We start from the raw sequence: 16,623 nt of genomic DNA on the forward strand, positions 1-16,623 counted from the left end.
CCAGGTCTTTTCGGCCCTCTGGCAATCTATAGGGACGGGACCGTACTTTTACGCCAGGTTCTGTCTCAATCCTATGGGACACTAAATCAGTCTGCCCTGGCAACTCAGAAAAAACATCTGGGAACTGGTCACATACATCAAGTAGGTCTGACCTTTGTTCCGTTGTTAACTGCTCTCCCATGGGAACCTGATGGTCAGTGTAAGTACTACCCTTTGGAAGCTTTGGACCCAAATCCGTCTCTCCTTCCCGAGGGTGAATGAACAGCGATCTCATCGTTTTCCAGGGTTTCAGGAGGTTCACGTGGTAGATTTGTTTACCCTTCCTGGACCCTGGTTGAGAGATCTCATAGTTCACCTCCCCGGTGCGGCGGAGAACTTGGAAAGGACCCTGCCACTTCGCAAGGAGTTTACTCTCTGATGTCGGTAGTAGTAGCATCACTTGGTCCCCAGGCTGGAAGATCCTCAAGCAAGCATTTTGATTGTACTGCCTCTCTTGACGTTCTTGAGCAGATTTGAGGTTTTCCTTCGCAAACCGACCTATCATGTCTAAGCTGTTTCTAAGGTCTATGACATACTGAAGGGCATTCTTGGAGGGGGAGCGCTCCTCCTCCCAGGATTCCTTCAGTAGGTCGAGAATACCCCGAGGTTGGCGTCCATATAGGAGCTCAAACAGGGAGAAGCCTGTGGATGATTGGGGAACTTCTCGTACCGCAAACAACAGGAAAGGGAGAAGTTCATCCCAAGCTCGCTTTTCAGTGTCCACAAACTTCCTAAGCATAGTTTTTAAAGTACGGTTAAACCTCTCTACCAATCCATCAGTCTGAGGATGGTAGACCGAGGTCCGGACGGATTTTACCTCCAATAACTTCATGACATCCTGCATTAACTTTGCCATGAAATTTGTTCCCTGGTCAGTTAACATTACTTGGGGAAGTCCTACCCTAGAAAACAGTTCTAACAGCCTGTGAGCAACCTGTTTAGCAGTGGCTGATCTCAGAGGGAAGGCCTCAGGATACCTGGTGGCATAATCAACAACAACGAGTATAAATGTATGTCCCTTCGCAGAGGGTTCTAAAGGTCCGACCAGATCTACCCCAATTCTCTCGAATGGGACGGCTACCAAGGGCAGAGGAACCAAAGGAGCCGGCTTCTGTCCTTTTTGGCTAGTTAACTGGCATTCAGGACATGCCTCACATAGTTTCATGATGTCAACATGTATGCCTGGCCAGTAAAACCGGGACGAGATGCAGTCCGTGGTCTTATCTCTGCCCAAATGACCACCCCATGGGAGAGTATGGGCTAGGGTAAACACTGTTTTAATCAACCCTTTAGGGACTAGCATCTGTCGAATGACCTCCCCTGTTTGTGTAACCTTATTCACACGATATAGTATGTCATTCAACAGTTCAAAATGTGGAAACACTTTTACACCTTGTTCATCTATTATCTTGTTGTTGACCTGTACCACCTTCTCATATTGTCTAGCCAGAGCTGGGTCCTCCCTCTGCCTCAAGTCAGGAAGATCCAGGTCTGGCAACACTCCCGTATCTATCTGTTCCCCACCCTGGTTATCCCCGGCCATGACCTGCAGTCCTTTGGGCTGACTAATGTTACCAAAAGTCCCAGCCTTTCTTAACCAGTCCTCTTTTTCCGCACGTCTCTGTTTACGTGTCTTTGGGACATGGTGTCTACGGGGGAAAATCTCTGGGGAAAAAGGGAACAAGTCTCCGGGCTTCTCTGGTACCAGAGAAGTAGGCTCCGTAGGAGTAGGGGCCAACAATGTTTCGAGGTAGGGCCAGTCTCGGCCAAGTAGAACAGGAGCAGGTAGCCAGGGAGCAACTCCCACTAGTAGGCTAGCCTCTTGATCCTGGATACGCAGTGTAACGTTCGCCGTCGGGTATCTCTTTGTATCCCCATGGATACACTCGATATTCCAAGGAGAGTCATAAGATATTCTATTGCTTGGAATTAGGCCCTCTAGTATCAGGGTTTTTCCAGAGCCCGAGTCCAGCATGGCGTTTACTTTTGTCCCCTCCAGAGATGCTGGGACTAACCACGGATTGTGGTCCCCTCGGAGACAAGCTGTGGCAGTGGTTCTGCCATATGAACAGTCCATCTCCTCATCTCCTGAGTCCGCAAACTCGGTCGTCCGCGGAAGCTCTGGACGGGGCTCGGTGTTTGGACCTCTCCGCTGTTGGATGGGGTCCTCCCTTCTGGTTGGTGGGGTTATCCTCTCCACCGGTTGGGTGACAGGAGTCCAGGTTCTCGGGGAATACTGTGGGTGGCGGCCTCCCTTGAGTGATCCAGTGGCCTCGGACCCAGGATGGGCGTCTCTGCGGGAGTTTGTACCAGGAACCCTCCGAGATGGGAAAGGGTCTTCCGATCGGGTTGACTGGATCTCCCGAGCTGGCGGGTTGTAGACCCCTCGATTGTCTGCTCTCCTGCCTCTAGTATCACCGTAGCAACTGGTGTTTGCACCGGCCGTTCCCAGCTATCCTGTTGGGTGTCGTCGCCCAGGAAGTTTTCCACCAAGCGGACCGCTGAATCCAGGGAAAATGCAGCGTGTCTTTTTACCCAGGAGCGGGAGGAGGGGGGCAGTATCTGTATGAACTGCTCGAGCACAAACTGTTCAAGGATCTCTGCCTTGTCATGTTTTCCCGGTTGTATCCACATGGTACATAAGTCTACTAAGCGGTGGGCTACGACCCAGGGTCTGTCTCGGTTTGTATATTTGACTGTCCGGAACCGCTCTCGGTAGGTCTCTGGCGTGAGGCCTAGGCGATCCAGAATAGCAGCCTTTAGTTTCTGATAGTCCATGGCCTCGTCCGCTAGAAGAGCCTGGTAGGCTGCCTGAGCTTCCCCTATGAGGAGTGGAGCCAGAGTCGTTACCCAGCGATCAACTGTCCAGCCGTGGGCCGTGGCTACCCTTTCAAAAGTGAGGAGAAATGCCTCTCTGTCTTCGTTTGGCTTCATTTTAGGCAGCATCACCGGTGGGTTATTTGGAATAGCTGGTCTGCCTGGGGTTGGGCCTTCGACCAGCAGTTGGAGTAGCTTTTCCTCTCGCCGGCCCTGTTGCTCATCTTGCTGGGCTTGTCGCTCAGCTTGCTGGGCTTGTCGCTCATCTTGCTGGGCTTGTCGCTCTGCTTGCTTCTCTGCTAGCTGGAGCTGTTGCTCAAGGAACTGAGAAAAAAAATTCTCCATTTTTTTTTTTTTTTGTGTGGCCCTTCAGATACAGGGGCCGTCCGAGATCCCACTTCTGACACCACCTGTGGCAGGACGGCCTGTAGCCGAGGTCAGGGAACAGTCCACACGTATAGTTTCAGGATAAATAAAAACGTTCAGTGGCTTTATTTCTCCACAGTAACATAACATGCGGGTACACTGTCCCTTTAACAAAATAAATCCTGCTCCACTTTGGGAGAAAAACTGACTAATAACACAGCAGACCTATCTAGCAGGCTGGATGGCTAAACCAGAACCAAACCATAAGGGTACTTTAAGCAGTCAGTAAGCAAATGAATAATCCTTACTTTAGTTGAAGTAGTCTTTGGTGAAATCCCTCTGGCTAAGGGCTCACGCAGCAGTGTGCTTCTCTCTCTCTCTCTCTCTGGCAGCTACTGCCAGTCACATGATCCTTATCTACCTTGCTGGCTCTCAGGTGTCAGCTAAAGAGTTCTGATTTCCTAACCTCCACCTGAGTTAACCCTTATGAGTGCTGGATGAAGCACTCAGACATATGTCTCCCAGGCGTAACTGATAGGAGTTGACTTCACTCTGTCACAGGTAGATATACACATAATACAAGATAGATAGATGATAAATAGATAGATAAACAGATAGATACGCAGATAGAAACATATAATACACACTAAATAGATAGATTTAGACAGACCATCCACCATCGGCACATGAAAATCGGTACAGTACACGTCCTTAGTTCCTCTGTCAATGGGAGATGCAGGAGCTTGCAAGCAAGTGAATACCTCCTATAAAGGCTCCTTAACACATGCAATGTATTACATGCAGCGCTTATATTACCAATAAAACATGTATTTTTTATTTTATTTATTTGCATATACTGATATATACATGAAAGAAGTGATAACTTCCCTATATCCTGCTGATCATTTATGAAATCAGTCACTAATTTCCAAGCTGCTGTAATTAGCCGAAGGTTCTGAGCATCAACCAGCAAGACCATTTCATTCCTACCGATGCGTTTCAGCACCCGCAAGAATCTTAAACTAATCATTTGAGTGCACATATAGTAATCTCAAATACTGGACTTTAAGAGGTACAGGGAATAAAAATAGGTACAGTACCTGCCCAAGAGGAACAGCTGTAGGGTATGGATAAATACACAGATAATACACAACAGATGGCTGGTAGATAGACAGATAGATGGGTATACATGATCTGTATTTGGTAAGAGAAGATATTATAGGACAAATGCAGTTGTCTGGATAACATCATGATGCCCTAAATATCAAAATAAACCTTATCTCTTGGGATTACTGGCTCGTTCTTCTTCTTTGAGAGAATGATGGGAATTTACTCACAGCCTAAAAGCCAGAAAGTATGATCAGTTTTGGTCTAATGACTCCCCCTGAGGGGACCCCTCACCACTATAACTGAGGGCATTACATGCTTCTGACCACCAGACAGTGAGGTTCATACAGGGTCATATATCCTGGCTCCAAACCACAACCCGATTACCCAATGTCACAAACTGTCACGAACGGTACACCTGTGAGGACGTGACTTGGATATGTAACAAGGGTTAATACACACAGTTACCTAGCTGACTAACTTTTCACTCCCGCGGGGTCCCTCAAATGAGTAATATCTCCCCTCAACCTGTCACAAATATCACCTTATCGCCTCCGCCACCACCACTAAAGAGATATCAAGATGAAATTACAGAGTCTTTGGTCTCTGTTTACTAAGCAAAATATGTAATTAGCATATAAAAAACTATTGGAGCAAAATGTGTCCGAAACATTTATTACTCTCTACCAAACGTGCCAAGTTGAGTTAGAGCCAAAGACAGTACTTATTACATGTTAGATTTAATATACAAAAATCGTACAGTGCTTAGGTTACAGAAAACGATTATTACAAAAACATGCAGTACAATATATGCAGATAGTTTGACAAAGTAAAAAAAACCACAGAAATCCTATACATTACTACATAACAACATTGGATTTCTGCCACGGAGATCGTTGGAGCATGGAAGATGAGAATTCACGTGTCTGACATCAGAGCACACCTCTTGCAAAATTCTAAATGTATATTCCAAATGCAGGGTTTATATATTAACTTTCCGTTCATTGAAACACAGCATAAGCCCACCTTTTTGGCGCATCCTTAACCCCCCTTCACTTTTCTGACTAGAGGAGATTTTTATTATTTTTTTGAATAAGAAAGATGACTGGATATAGGAAATGTCCCATATCTTTATTCAGATGTCAATGTAGGGATTGCGGGGTGAGGGGTCCGTGCACTCGCATCAGCCTACTCAGCATAGGTAAAGGTGCATAAAGGAATAATCTAGGAGTAGACATGGAGAGAAGGAACCCTTTTTGAACTAGCACTCTTTAGCGAGTAATAGGGATAATGGATATAAAATAAAACTTAACCTTTACTAAAGTAGAACTAATAAAATGATGTCCTAAGATAGGTATAGGATATGTCCCTATCGGATAAATAAACGCTCGGACAAACATAAATCCTACACACTTTGTACACTAAACATAAAATTAGCTACTATCTATCAAATACGGGTGGTGGTATAAAGAGCAAAAAGGGTGTATAGTTTCCCAGAGACAAGGAAAGTTGCTAATGCTAACCCAAATAACATAGTGACATAAATAACAACACAGAACTTGTGGCAGTATTGGCAGACAGGAATTTCTCAAGATCTTTAGTTACGAGTTTGATGAAGACCTGTACGTTGGCACTAACTTCTAAAGGTGGGGTATATCTAGATTTGGGTTTCATATTAGTGACGGGTCCCTTTCCTATAATCCTAGAAGAGTCATCAAGAAGGGAGGTAACATCTCTAAAATACTCAATGTCCTTTGGGTCAAGGTCACCCAATCCCTGACCTCTTAGAAGTGCCATCTCCCTCCTTTTAAAAAGAATTATGTAGGAGTAACTTTCTCCCAAAAAGGTGTGTCCTTGACCCAGTCAAAGACTTTGAAGTCCTCTGAACGACAGCCCTTTATTGAGTGCTTTCACTTGATATTCATCCAGTATGATAGTGGAGTCCAGATTGGCAGATAATACACAGCCACCTTGAATGCTAGTTCAATAAGGGTTCCTTCTCTCCATGTCTACTCCATATCTTTATTCCTCTAATACTTAGGCCTCGGATATAGTGCAGGTGAGCGCGCCTGAGCGATCTGTGGACTCAGATTGCTCGCGATGCGGAGGCGTGGCCGTGATGTCACGAGGCTGGTTCGCCCTCATTGGCTGAACCGCTCATGTGACGTGGCCGTCGCACGAAAAGACAAAATAACGTGTCTGTTCAAAAATCTGCCGCGGAGGAGCGCACACTATGGCCGGCCCGATAGAGCTACTATATTTTGTTAGCGCAGTGCGCGCTGCCGCACACGCCGCTGCTCGCACCATGGCCACGGCCTTAGAAGAACGCCATCATCACTGTTGTGTCTGTTTAAGTAAAATATACGTGTGGATATCAATCTTGTTTTCTTTAATGCTAAGTTTGATAGACCAATGGATAGCTGAACCTTTGCATTCCCACAACCGTTGATTGTTTAGCACGATTCAATTTGTCTAATCGCACATGTTACAAAAGGTATTAATTATACAAAAGGTATTAATTATTGTCGCAAATCGTTGTCAGACCCATGATATTTCATATTTAGTACATTCAAACCATTCGGTGGAATATCTTCCTAGCCTAACCCTCTGGTATTTACAGACCTCTAAAGACTGTTTTCCAAGAGGCGTTAAAAAAGGTCTCTTGTTTATGTCTGCTGTCAGAAGGAGTTGTACACCATCCCATTTCTAAAACAGGCGTTGACCCTAGAAAAATACAGAGAAACAGGCCAGGGTAAAATGATACATGCATTTTAAAGCTGTAATTGGTAACTCAAATTAACCAATGGTGTGCCAGATTTAGTAAAATACTGATTAACAATGTATGATGCATTATTATTATTATGAATATACTGCATTATCATTACCATTAGACTATGATTCTTCCCCAACCAAGACGGCCAGATTACTTCCTATCCTACCCCAAGAGAGCCATATCTTGGTCTCTCCCCCACCAAGATGGTAGTCTGGTTAATTCTCTCCCCCACCAAGATGGAAGCTTGATTACTTTAGTATTCCAAGAGGGACACTTCTAACGTCACCCTCCCCGACAGGACGGCAACCTGATTACTTTCTATCCTGCACTAATGTAGCCAATTTCATTCCCCCTCCCCATCCGTCAATATGGCAACCTGATACGTCCAATGCTCCAGCAACAGCGCCACTTCGCAGACTCCTAGATGGTCCTGTTGACTCTACACTGCACCAATATGGCCACTGTTACTTTCTCCTCCACCAAGATGGCGGCTGCAATTGTCTTCTGTTGTATGATGGCCGCAAATTACCTTCTTTCCCTCACAAAGATGGCGATCAGCGATAATCTTCACTCCAAAAATGGCTGCTAATTACCTTCTTTCCCTTGCCAAGATGGCGCCCGCTTAGACATCGTTCCCTCCACCAAGATGGCCGCCACGTAACCTTCTTTACTTTACCAAGATGGCGCCCTCTGACCTCAGTCCCGCCTCTGTTGTCTATGGTTGCGGGGGTCCCGGATCGCGCATGCGTGGTGTGTTGGTCTACGAGATCACGCATGCGCGGTGAGTTCCTCGGGGGACAGAGGAGCATGAATGGAGCAAGATGGCGGATCCTGTACAGGTGAGAGGGGCCCCGAGGAGCCGGGGGTTACATATCGCGATATGAGGGCGGGAGAACACGATATGCCCGGGACTGGAGCTCGAGGGCCTGTGGATATACAGTGTGTGTGTATGCAGAGCGAGTATGTATACATACAGTGTGACAGGAGCCTGAGGCCTGGTGTATACACAATGTATGTGTCTGTCTATATATCTATATATAATGTTGCTTTCAAATACATACAATACAGTGAACTTTTTATGTCTGTGTATACCGCCCTATGTGTGAACTGTACCTGTGATAAGGTGTTATAGTTACATGCTCTTAATATATATATACACACACACACAATGCTGACTGCTATATACAGTGCATATAAACACAGCCATCATTTAAAGAAAAGACAGATGAGTTATAAATATGTATACACAACTATAAATACATATATATGCAGAGGTGTGTGTGTGTGTGTGTGTGTGTGTGTGTGTGTGTGTGTGTGTGTGTGTATATATATATATATATATATATATATATATATATATACACACACTGTTACAAATACATATGTAAGCACACAACTAAATACATGTACAAACAAACAGATGTATGCTATAAATGCATGTGTGTCTATGTAATAGACATACGCTCACATTTAAATGTAATCCCCCTATATGGTACTGGTCTGGTTCCTCCCACTCTGTTGTGGCAGCACTTAATGAAGGTGTGATATAGTAAAAGCACTTGGTCATATAACTTTCTGAAGCGCGCAGAATAATAAATGACAATATATACACTACCCGCTCCCTGCTAGGGTCAGATAATGCATCGTTAATCTCAATGTTGCTGCTGGCAGAGCAATGCTTTGCAGGACCCTCTTTCAGCGAAAGTGTTAAAAATGAGAACATTTTAAAGGGACTGACCCTTTAACCCGTTAAGCATAATATTGTCATTAGGTCACACTTGTCCTACCTAGAACTGACTCTTAAACATGTCACTGTGGTCTTATATATTTATATTGAAAAAAATATAAATCTGGCACGTCTCATCATATATATGTTAATTTCATCTTGGCTCTCGCTAATGCTCCTGTTCCACTAACACCCTCTACACCTAATGAACCTACTTGCTGGTATTGCAGAATGGAATTACTTACTAAGAATTGGGTGTGTATGAATAGTAGTGGATGCTGCAGTAACAGCTGTGTGTGTGTGGGATTAATACTGGAACAGGAGTATATACTGAATGGTTGGGGTGTAGTGACAGGTGTGTATGTGGGGTACATTTTAGAATAGCTGGGGTGTGTTTGCAGGGTTGGGGTGCAGTAACAGAGCAGTGTATGTGGGTACATGTTGGAATAGTAGGGTCTGCTGCAGTATTTGAGTGCAGTGACAGAGCTGTGTATCTGGGATACTTGTTGGAATAGATTGGGGGGGGGGTGCAGGATTGGGGTGCAGTGACAGCTGTGTGTGGCAAAGGGTTAGTATTGCAATTGGGGGTAGAGGTGCAGTAACTGCGGAGCTGTGTGTGGCAGCTGAGCACTGGAATAGTAGGGATGAAGCGCCATAGGTGTGTGTAATTACTGCAGTATGTGTGTTTGTGTGTGGTCAGTACAGGAATAGTAGAGGATGCATTGTGTGTGATTGCTGTGTCACCCTGTCATAGCAATCCTTCCCTTATCAGGGGTGTGCAGTGTGCTAATGTGTATGCCCACTTATCTCTGAGCCACACACACACATAATGTGTCCCAGCTCTCTTTCTGCCCTCTCTTCTGATATTCTTCTTAGCGCTTTTACATTCTCCTGTTGCAGGTCCCTCTGATAGCAAAGGTGTTAAAGGTTCAATTACACACATCACTGGGTCACTTTGGTCCTACATAGAACTGACTGTCACTAGGTTCTTTGGCTGTGTAGGGTTCTGCCCCTTCAGCCAGTGTTCGTGCATCATGCCCTGAGGAATATAGGTATAGTATGAATAACACTGTCCCTGCCTCCCTGTGTCAGAGTCTAGCCCAGCTAGAGATCCTGTGCAAGCAGCTGTATGAGACCACGGACACCAGCACACGGCTCCAGGCAGAGAAAGCACTCGTGGAATTCACCAACAGCCCGGACTGTCTGAGCAAGTGCCAGCTGCTGCTGGAGAGAGGGAGCGTACGTGAGGGAGAGACACGGGGAGGGATGAGGGGGACCCTTAGAGTGACACTGGGCGGGGGGGGAGAGGGGAGACTGACTGCTGGGCCGGCGAGATGGAAAGACCACTAGGACTGTGCCGGAAACTGCGGCACTTTCACATCCTGACAGAGCAAGTTTCAGCTGCTGCTGGAGAGGGGGAGTGGGTGTGAGGGACCTGACAGAGGAGACCGCTAGGACTGCCACAGGCGGGAGAGCAGGGATGGTGACATGACTGTAACACATGGGAGAGCGTTACAACCATCTCCCAAGTGCAGCCAGATGCTAGAAAAACAGGAGGACACCTGACAAATGGAACCGCCAAACTGGTACAGTCAGGGACATAAGACAACGACACAAAAGGGGTGGTAGGGAGGGACCCTGACAGCCAGAAGCCGTATTAACATGGGGAGCGTCACTACGAGTGTGACATGAGCAGTATGTTTACACAAGGGGAGGGTGTGTCTGTGTGTGACCCGTCACTTTCTAGTCACTGTGTACTTCCATCCTGTGCAGTAATATGAATCTCTCCGAACACATTGGGGGTGGGGACAGAGAGGGACACTGCTCTTTGTATGGGGGGGCGATTTCTCACTTCTCTTTCCCCCTTCAGTCCTCGTATTCCCAGCTACTGGCTGCCACGTGCCTCACCAAACTGGTGTCACGAACCAGCAACCCCCTCCCACTGGAGCAGAGGATCGATATCCGTGAGTACAAGCAGCGTGTGACACGTCGGCCCCTCACTCACACTATCCTCACATTGGTCCCCCACCTCTCAGTGACAAATCAGACCAGTATAAGTGTGCTTCAATTGGTAACTACTAACTGCCTTGTGGGGTTTGTCATCTTCACTTATCCTCTTATGTGATCAAACTGTTTGTACGGTATCAGCAGGGAGAGTGATCATCCAGAGTCTGACCCTTTAGAAGTTTTATTGGCTAATGATGGCAGCGTAATTGGTTTATAGAGATAATGGGTATGCACATTGTTTCTCTATGCAATCCAGAGGTCCTCCTGCCGGGAGAACCCGAGCGCAGGCCTTTTCCCCCAAAAAAACAAAAACCATACGAGAGGAACTTGCATGAAAAATCGCCTCATTTAGGGAAAACGTAGGTTTGCAGAAATGAAACCACTCTTACCTACTCCATTTGAAACGACCTGAGAGACGCCAGAGGCGTAATCCTGTTGATAATATGCTGATAACGAGATCTTCAACATGAGGGGTGAATTAAACCTTTCTCTACAGCAGGGGAGCTGATCTCCTGTCTTCAAGACCCCCCTCCAACAAGTCAGGTTTTCAGGATATCCCTGCTTCAGCACAGTTGGGGCAGTCTACGGGGGTCTTGAGACAGGGAGTTGAGCCCCTCTGCTTTACAGAATGGACAGAATGAGCCATGAGACGGACTCGACAACAATGTTCTGGAAAAGAAAATGAACCAGACCGTTTACTGGACAGGAGATTTAAGAAATAAACAATAGGCAACATTCATTCAATTCGCCTTAGATCGGGTACGCGGTCACGCAACTCTTAGGCTATGTCACCGCTGCAGTCGGCGGCTCGCGCCTTCCACCAAGCCCCATACCTTCCATCTGGCTGTCCCGAGTGCATCCTCGCTCCCTGGCTCACTACATACTGTGATGCGTCAGCCAGCAGGGGCTACAATAGGATTGTGATCCCGAGCGGCGACGCGTCACGTGGTGCGCCAGGGAGCCATTCGGAGAGGAGCGTTGCTCCTGCCCTGTCCCTGCAACCTAAGCATTGAAAGCAACTACACTGAACTGTGATCGGTGCTTCCTGTGGCAGGGAGCGCTGCTCCGCTTCCCCCCGCCAGACGGCGCTGCTCCGCTTCCCCCCGCCAGACGGCGCTGCTCCGCTTCCCCCCGCCAGACGACGCTGCTCCGCTTCCCCCCGCCAGACGGTGCTGCTCCGCTTCCCCCGCCAGACGGCGCTGCTCCGCTTCCCCCTGCCATACAGCGCTTCTCCACTTCCCCCCGCCAGACGGCGCTGCTCCGCTTCCCCCCACCAGACGGCGCTGCTCCGCTTCCCCCCGCCAGACGGCGCTGCTCCGCTTCCCCCCGCCAGACGACGCTGCTCCGCTTCCCCCCGCCAGACGGTGCTGCTCCGCTTCCCCCGCCAGACGGTGCTGCTCCGCTTCCCCCCGTCAGACGGTGCTGCTCCGCTTCCCCCTGCCATACAGCGCTTCTCCACTTCCCCCCGCCAGACGGCGCTGCTCCGCTTCCCCCCGCCAGACGGCGCTGCTCCGCTTCCCCCTGCCAGACGGTGCTTCTCCGCTTCCCCCCGCCAGACGGCGCTGCTCCGCTTCCCCCCGCCAGACGGCGCTGCTCCGCTTCCCCCCGCCAGACGGTGCTGCTCCGCTTCCCCCGCCAGACGGTGCTGCTCCGCTTCCCCCCGTCAGACGGTGCTGCTCCGCTTCCCCCCGCCAGACGGCGCTGCTCCGCTTCCCCCTGCCAGACGGTGCTTCTCCGCTTCCCCCCGCCAGACGGCGCTGCTCCGCTTCCCCCCGCCAGACGGCGCTGCTCCGCTTCCCCCCGCCAGACGACGCTGCTCCGCTTCCCCCCGCCAGACGGTGCTGCTCCGCTTCCCCCGCCAGACGGTGCTGCTCCGCTTCCCCCCGTCAGACGGCGCTGCTCCGCTTCCCCCCGCCAGACGGCGCTGCTCCGCTTCCCCCCGCCAGACGGCGCTGCTCCGCTTCCCCCCGCCAGACGGCGCTGCTCCGCTTCCCCCGCCAGACGGTGCTTCTCCGCTTCCCCCCGCCAGACGGCGCTGCTCCGCTTCCCCCCGCCAGACGGCGCTGCTCCGCTTCCCCCCGCCAGACGGCGCTGCTCCGCTTCCCCCCGCCAGACGGCGCTGCTCCGCTTCCCCCTGCCAGACGGTGCTTCTCCGCTTCCCCCCGCCAGACGGCGCTGCTCCGCTTCCCCCCGCCAGACGGCGCTGCTCCGCTTCCCCCCGCCAGACGACGCTGCTCCGCTTCCCCCCGCCAGACGGTGCTGCTCCGCTTCCCCCGCCAGACGGTGCTGCTCCGCTTCCCCCCGTCAGACGGTGCTGCTCCGCTTCCCCCTGCCATACAGCGCTTCTCCACTTCCCCCCGCCAGACGGCGCTGCTCCGCTTCCCCCCGCCAGACGGCGCTGCTCCGCTTCCCCCCGCCAGACGGCGCTGCTCCGCTTCCCCCTGCCAGACGGTGCTTCTCCGCTTCCCCCCGCCAGACGGCGCTGCTCCGCTTCCCCCCGCCAGACGGCGCTGCTCCGCTTCCCCCTGCCAGACGGTGCTTCTCCGCTTCCCCCCGCCAGACGGCGCTGCTCCGCTTCCCCCCGCCAGACGGCGCTGCTCCGCTTCCCCCTGCCAGACGGTGCTTCTCCGCTTCCCCCCGTCAGACGGCGCTGCTCCGCTTCCCCCCGCCAGACGGCGCTGCTCCGCTTCCCCCCGCCAGACGGCGCTGCTCCGCTTCCCCCCGCCAGACGGTGCTGCTCCGCTTCCCCCCGCCAGACGGTGCTGCTCCGCTTCCCCCCGCCAGACGGCGCTGCTCCGCTTCCCCCCGCCAGACGGTGCTGCTCCGCTTCCCCCCGCCAGACGGCGCTGCTCCGCTTCCCCCCGCCATACAGCGCTTCTCCACTTCCCCCCGCCAGACGGCGCTGCTCCGCTTCCCCCCGCCAGACGGCGCTGCTCCGCTTCCCCCCGCCAGACGGCGCTGCTCCGCTTCCCCCTGCCAGACGGTGCTTCTCCGCTTCCCCCCGCCAGACGGCGCTGCTCCGCTTCCCCCTGCCAGACAGCGCTGCTCCGCTTCCCCCCGCCAGACGGCGCTGCTCCGCTTCCCCCCGCCAGACGGCGCTGCTCCACTTCCCCCCTCCCCCCCCCCCGCCAGACTAGAAGCCTCTGCCGAGGTGTCCGATGAACACTGTTGGTAACGGGGGATGCAGGGGGAGCAGAGCGGTCTGGAAGTGCAGTGAGCCCTATGTCTCCCAGCATTGATGTCCCCTCCCCCCTCTGTCATGGCCACGCCCACCCGACCCGTCTTGGCCATGCCCCCCGGGGCCTTAGCCTTACTTAATTTTAAAGGAGTTTAAAAATGTCATACACTGCTGACCACCTGAAACTTGAAAGAAAAATATTGGAACTTGAGTTCAGTACTGTATCTCTTGGCTCCGCAGAATTCCGTATTCCCAGAATAACTTGTCTCTCGGACGTTACTAATCCCCGTACTTGGGAGCTTCTGAAGTGACTTACAGTTTAGTATACCCCGATTTATCTGGGATAAAAGCAAGGCCCAGTGTGAAGTCCATCTGGGTCAGATCTTCTTTCTCTGTGGTTTATCGCTTCCATGTCTACTATCCTATTATTATGCCGGTCAACTAAGTCAGAAGGCCCTTTGGGACGCCAATGGGGGCTCTGAACCTGGGGTGGACATTTAGAACGTGGTTTCATCTCCTGGTGTTCTAAATTCGATCTTATGGCTGCCTACACAACACAGGCCATCTCATGAACCTCCCAGCCATAAAGCACTCTTTGAATTTCTGGGGACAAATCAAAATGTAAGTAAAGATTAACCCACGGCCGACTCTGCCGCGAGTCCGCTTAACTCCGGATTTGTGTCAGAAGTCAATATTGGCTGAGAGTAGGAGTCCTTAGCGACGTGTTAAATCGTTCAGTGATGTCCGTTTTTAAGTAATGGTCCCTTATCTACTCTCTACCAGCTCATCCTTTACCACTAGTGATGATATCAAGGGTAAGTTAATGTCCCTTTGGGAAAAGGAACGATGTCAACTTTTTAATTGCTGGATGTTTGGCGCAGAGATGGAGGGGGCTCCGCTTCTGTTTTGATCGGACCGACCGCTCCGTTTCGAGTGGTTCGTCCGATTTAATTATCTTTATTGGTTCTCTGATAAGGTCAGGGTGGGATAAGTGTAAAGACAACACTTTATTGACAAACACTTCCCCATTCAGAGGCCCCGCAGAAATGCAAACGCATTTATTTCCAGGGTAACGGAAGATGCCAAATCTTTGCTTTTGGTACGTTAGGTTAGTTTAAGGAAGCTGCTTTAATTGCATACTTGTTTTCCTAAATAGTTTCTCTTTTTTTTAAATCTGGCTGCATGAGTTTGAACGTTTTTTTTTTTTTAAACACGTCACTGCTATTGGTTTATTGGGGTCCTAGTAGCAACAGGTGCATTTAAAACACAAGGTAACTGTGCTCAACTAATCTGATCACTGGATATTATCTATCCTATCTAATAAAGAATCACTTGTGAGCGCATTGACATGTCTTAGACAGGTCTGCAACCCTGCCTTTCACCATTATCACCTACCATACAGTGCTTCCACTGCAGCAAGGGATTCTGGGAAATGACATGCAAATGAACACTATGTATATACTCACACACGTGTATATATATATATCTATATCTCTCAAATGGAAATATTACTGTATGCTCATTTGCATGCAAACCGCCTTTCACCATTATCACCCAGCACGCAATGCTTCCACTGCAGCAAGGGATTCTAGGAAATGACATGCAAATGAGCACTCAGTGCCACCTTTTGCTTCAAAACCATATAACATGGTCACCTGTCACTTTGTTTACCCACCTTTACTTTACTATGTATGTATGACTGACGTACATACGTACACTTTCAGTTATGGTGGGTGAGAGAGGCGACAAAAAACCTCCACCATTGGCCTATAGCCAATAAAGAATATCACTTGTGAGCACATTCACATGTCTTAGACAGGTCTGCAACCCTGCCTTCTATCTATCTATCTATCTATCTATCTATCTATCTATCTATAACACCTCAGCATCATTCAAATAGGGCAAGTGCATTTATCATACAAAATAATAAGATAATAGAAATACTTATCCCAAAGCAAGGTTGATATAGAAGACACAGCACTGCAAGAAATATGGTCAAAATAGATATATTGTATATCAAACAAAATCAACATTTCGGTCCACTATGGCAGGGGTGTGCAAACTGGGGGGGGCACGGTGCTTACAGAGGCCCCGCGCTCTTTCCCAAAGCATTTAAATTAAATGCTGGAGGAGCACGCAAGGCCCCTGTTTGTTCCCTTACCTTGTCACCGCGGGATCACATGACGCCGTGTTGCCATGGCAATGCAACGTCACATGATGATGTGATGTTGGAAATGCTGGAGACAAGATAAGGGGGAGGGGGGCGCAGACTAAAACGTTTGCAACTTTGAAACCCTGAGGGCTACGGAGCTTAGTCCTTGTTGCCAAGTAAATATACATATAAAAGAGAGAGAGAAAAGAAGTGCCAGCTCCATAGCATAATAATACTGTGTGTATATATATATATATATATATATATATATATATATATATATATATATATATATATATATGTATATAGTAAATATATTTAAGAACAAGAGTGGCCGCCTGGACATGCACTCACTTCAGTATAAAAAAAGCATTCATGGGAGACAATCTGTAAAACTGTCAGGAGCTGTGGGAGGATAATTCAGCCACACAATATAGCATAGGTGTATGTGGGTGGTG

The 16,623-nt window shown here is 49.4% G+C and overlaps 1 protein-coding gene across 2 annotated transcripts in view; it reads left to right on the forward strand.

The window, feature by feature from the left end:
- Positions 1-7,783: 7,783 nt before the first annotated feature.
- Positions 7,784-16,623, forward strand: part of XPO7 (exportin 7) — a 69,926-nt gene continuing 61,086 nt past the window's right edge. The window contains exons 1-3 of one of the 2 annotated variants that reach the window (XM_075601431.1): positions 7,784-7,941; positions 9,921-10,067; positions 10,699-10,792. In XM_075601431.1, coding sequence (XP_075457546.1) covers positions 7,924-7,941; positions 9,921-10,067; positions 10,699-10,792 — 259 coding nt within the window. In that variant the 5' untranslated portion in view covers positions 7,784-7,923. The remainder of the gene's footprint in view (positions 7,942-9,920; positions 10,068-10,698; positions 10,793-16,623) is intronic. The other variant, XM_075601432.1, reaches the window with a different exon arrangement.

The sequence above is a fragment of the Ascaphus truei genome, chromosome 5 (genome assembly GCF_040206685.1).
Source record: "Ascaphus truei isolate aAscTru1 chromosome 5, aAscTru1.hap1, whole genome shotgun sequence".
Lineage (NCBI taxonomy): Eukaryota > Metazoa > Chordata > Amphibia > Anura > Ascaphidae > Ascaphus > Ascaphus truei.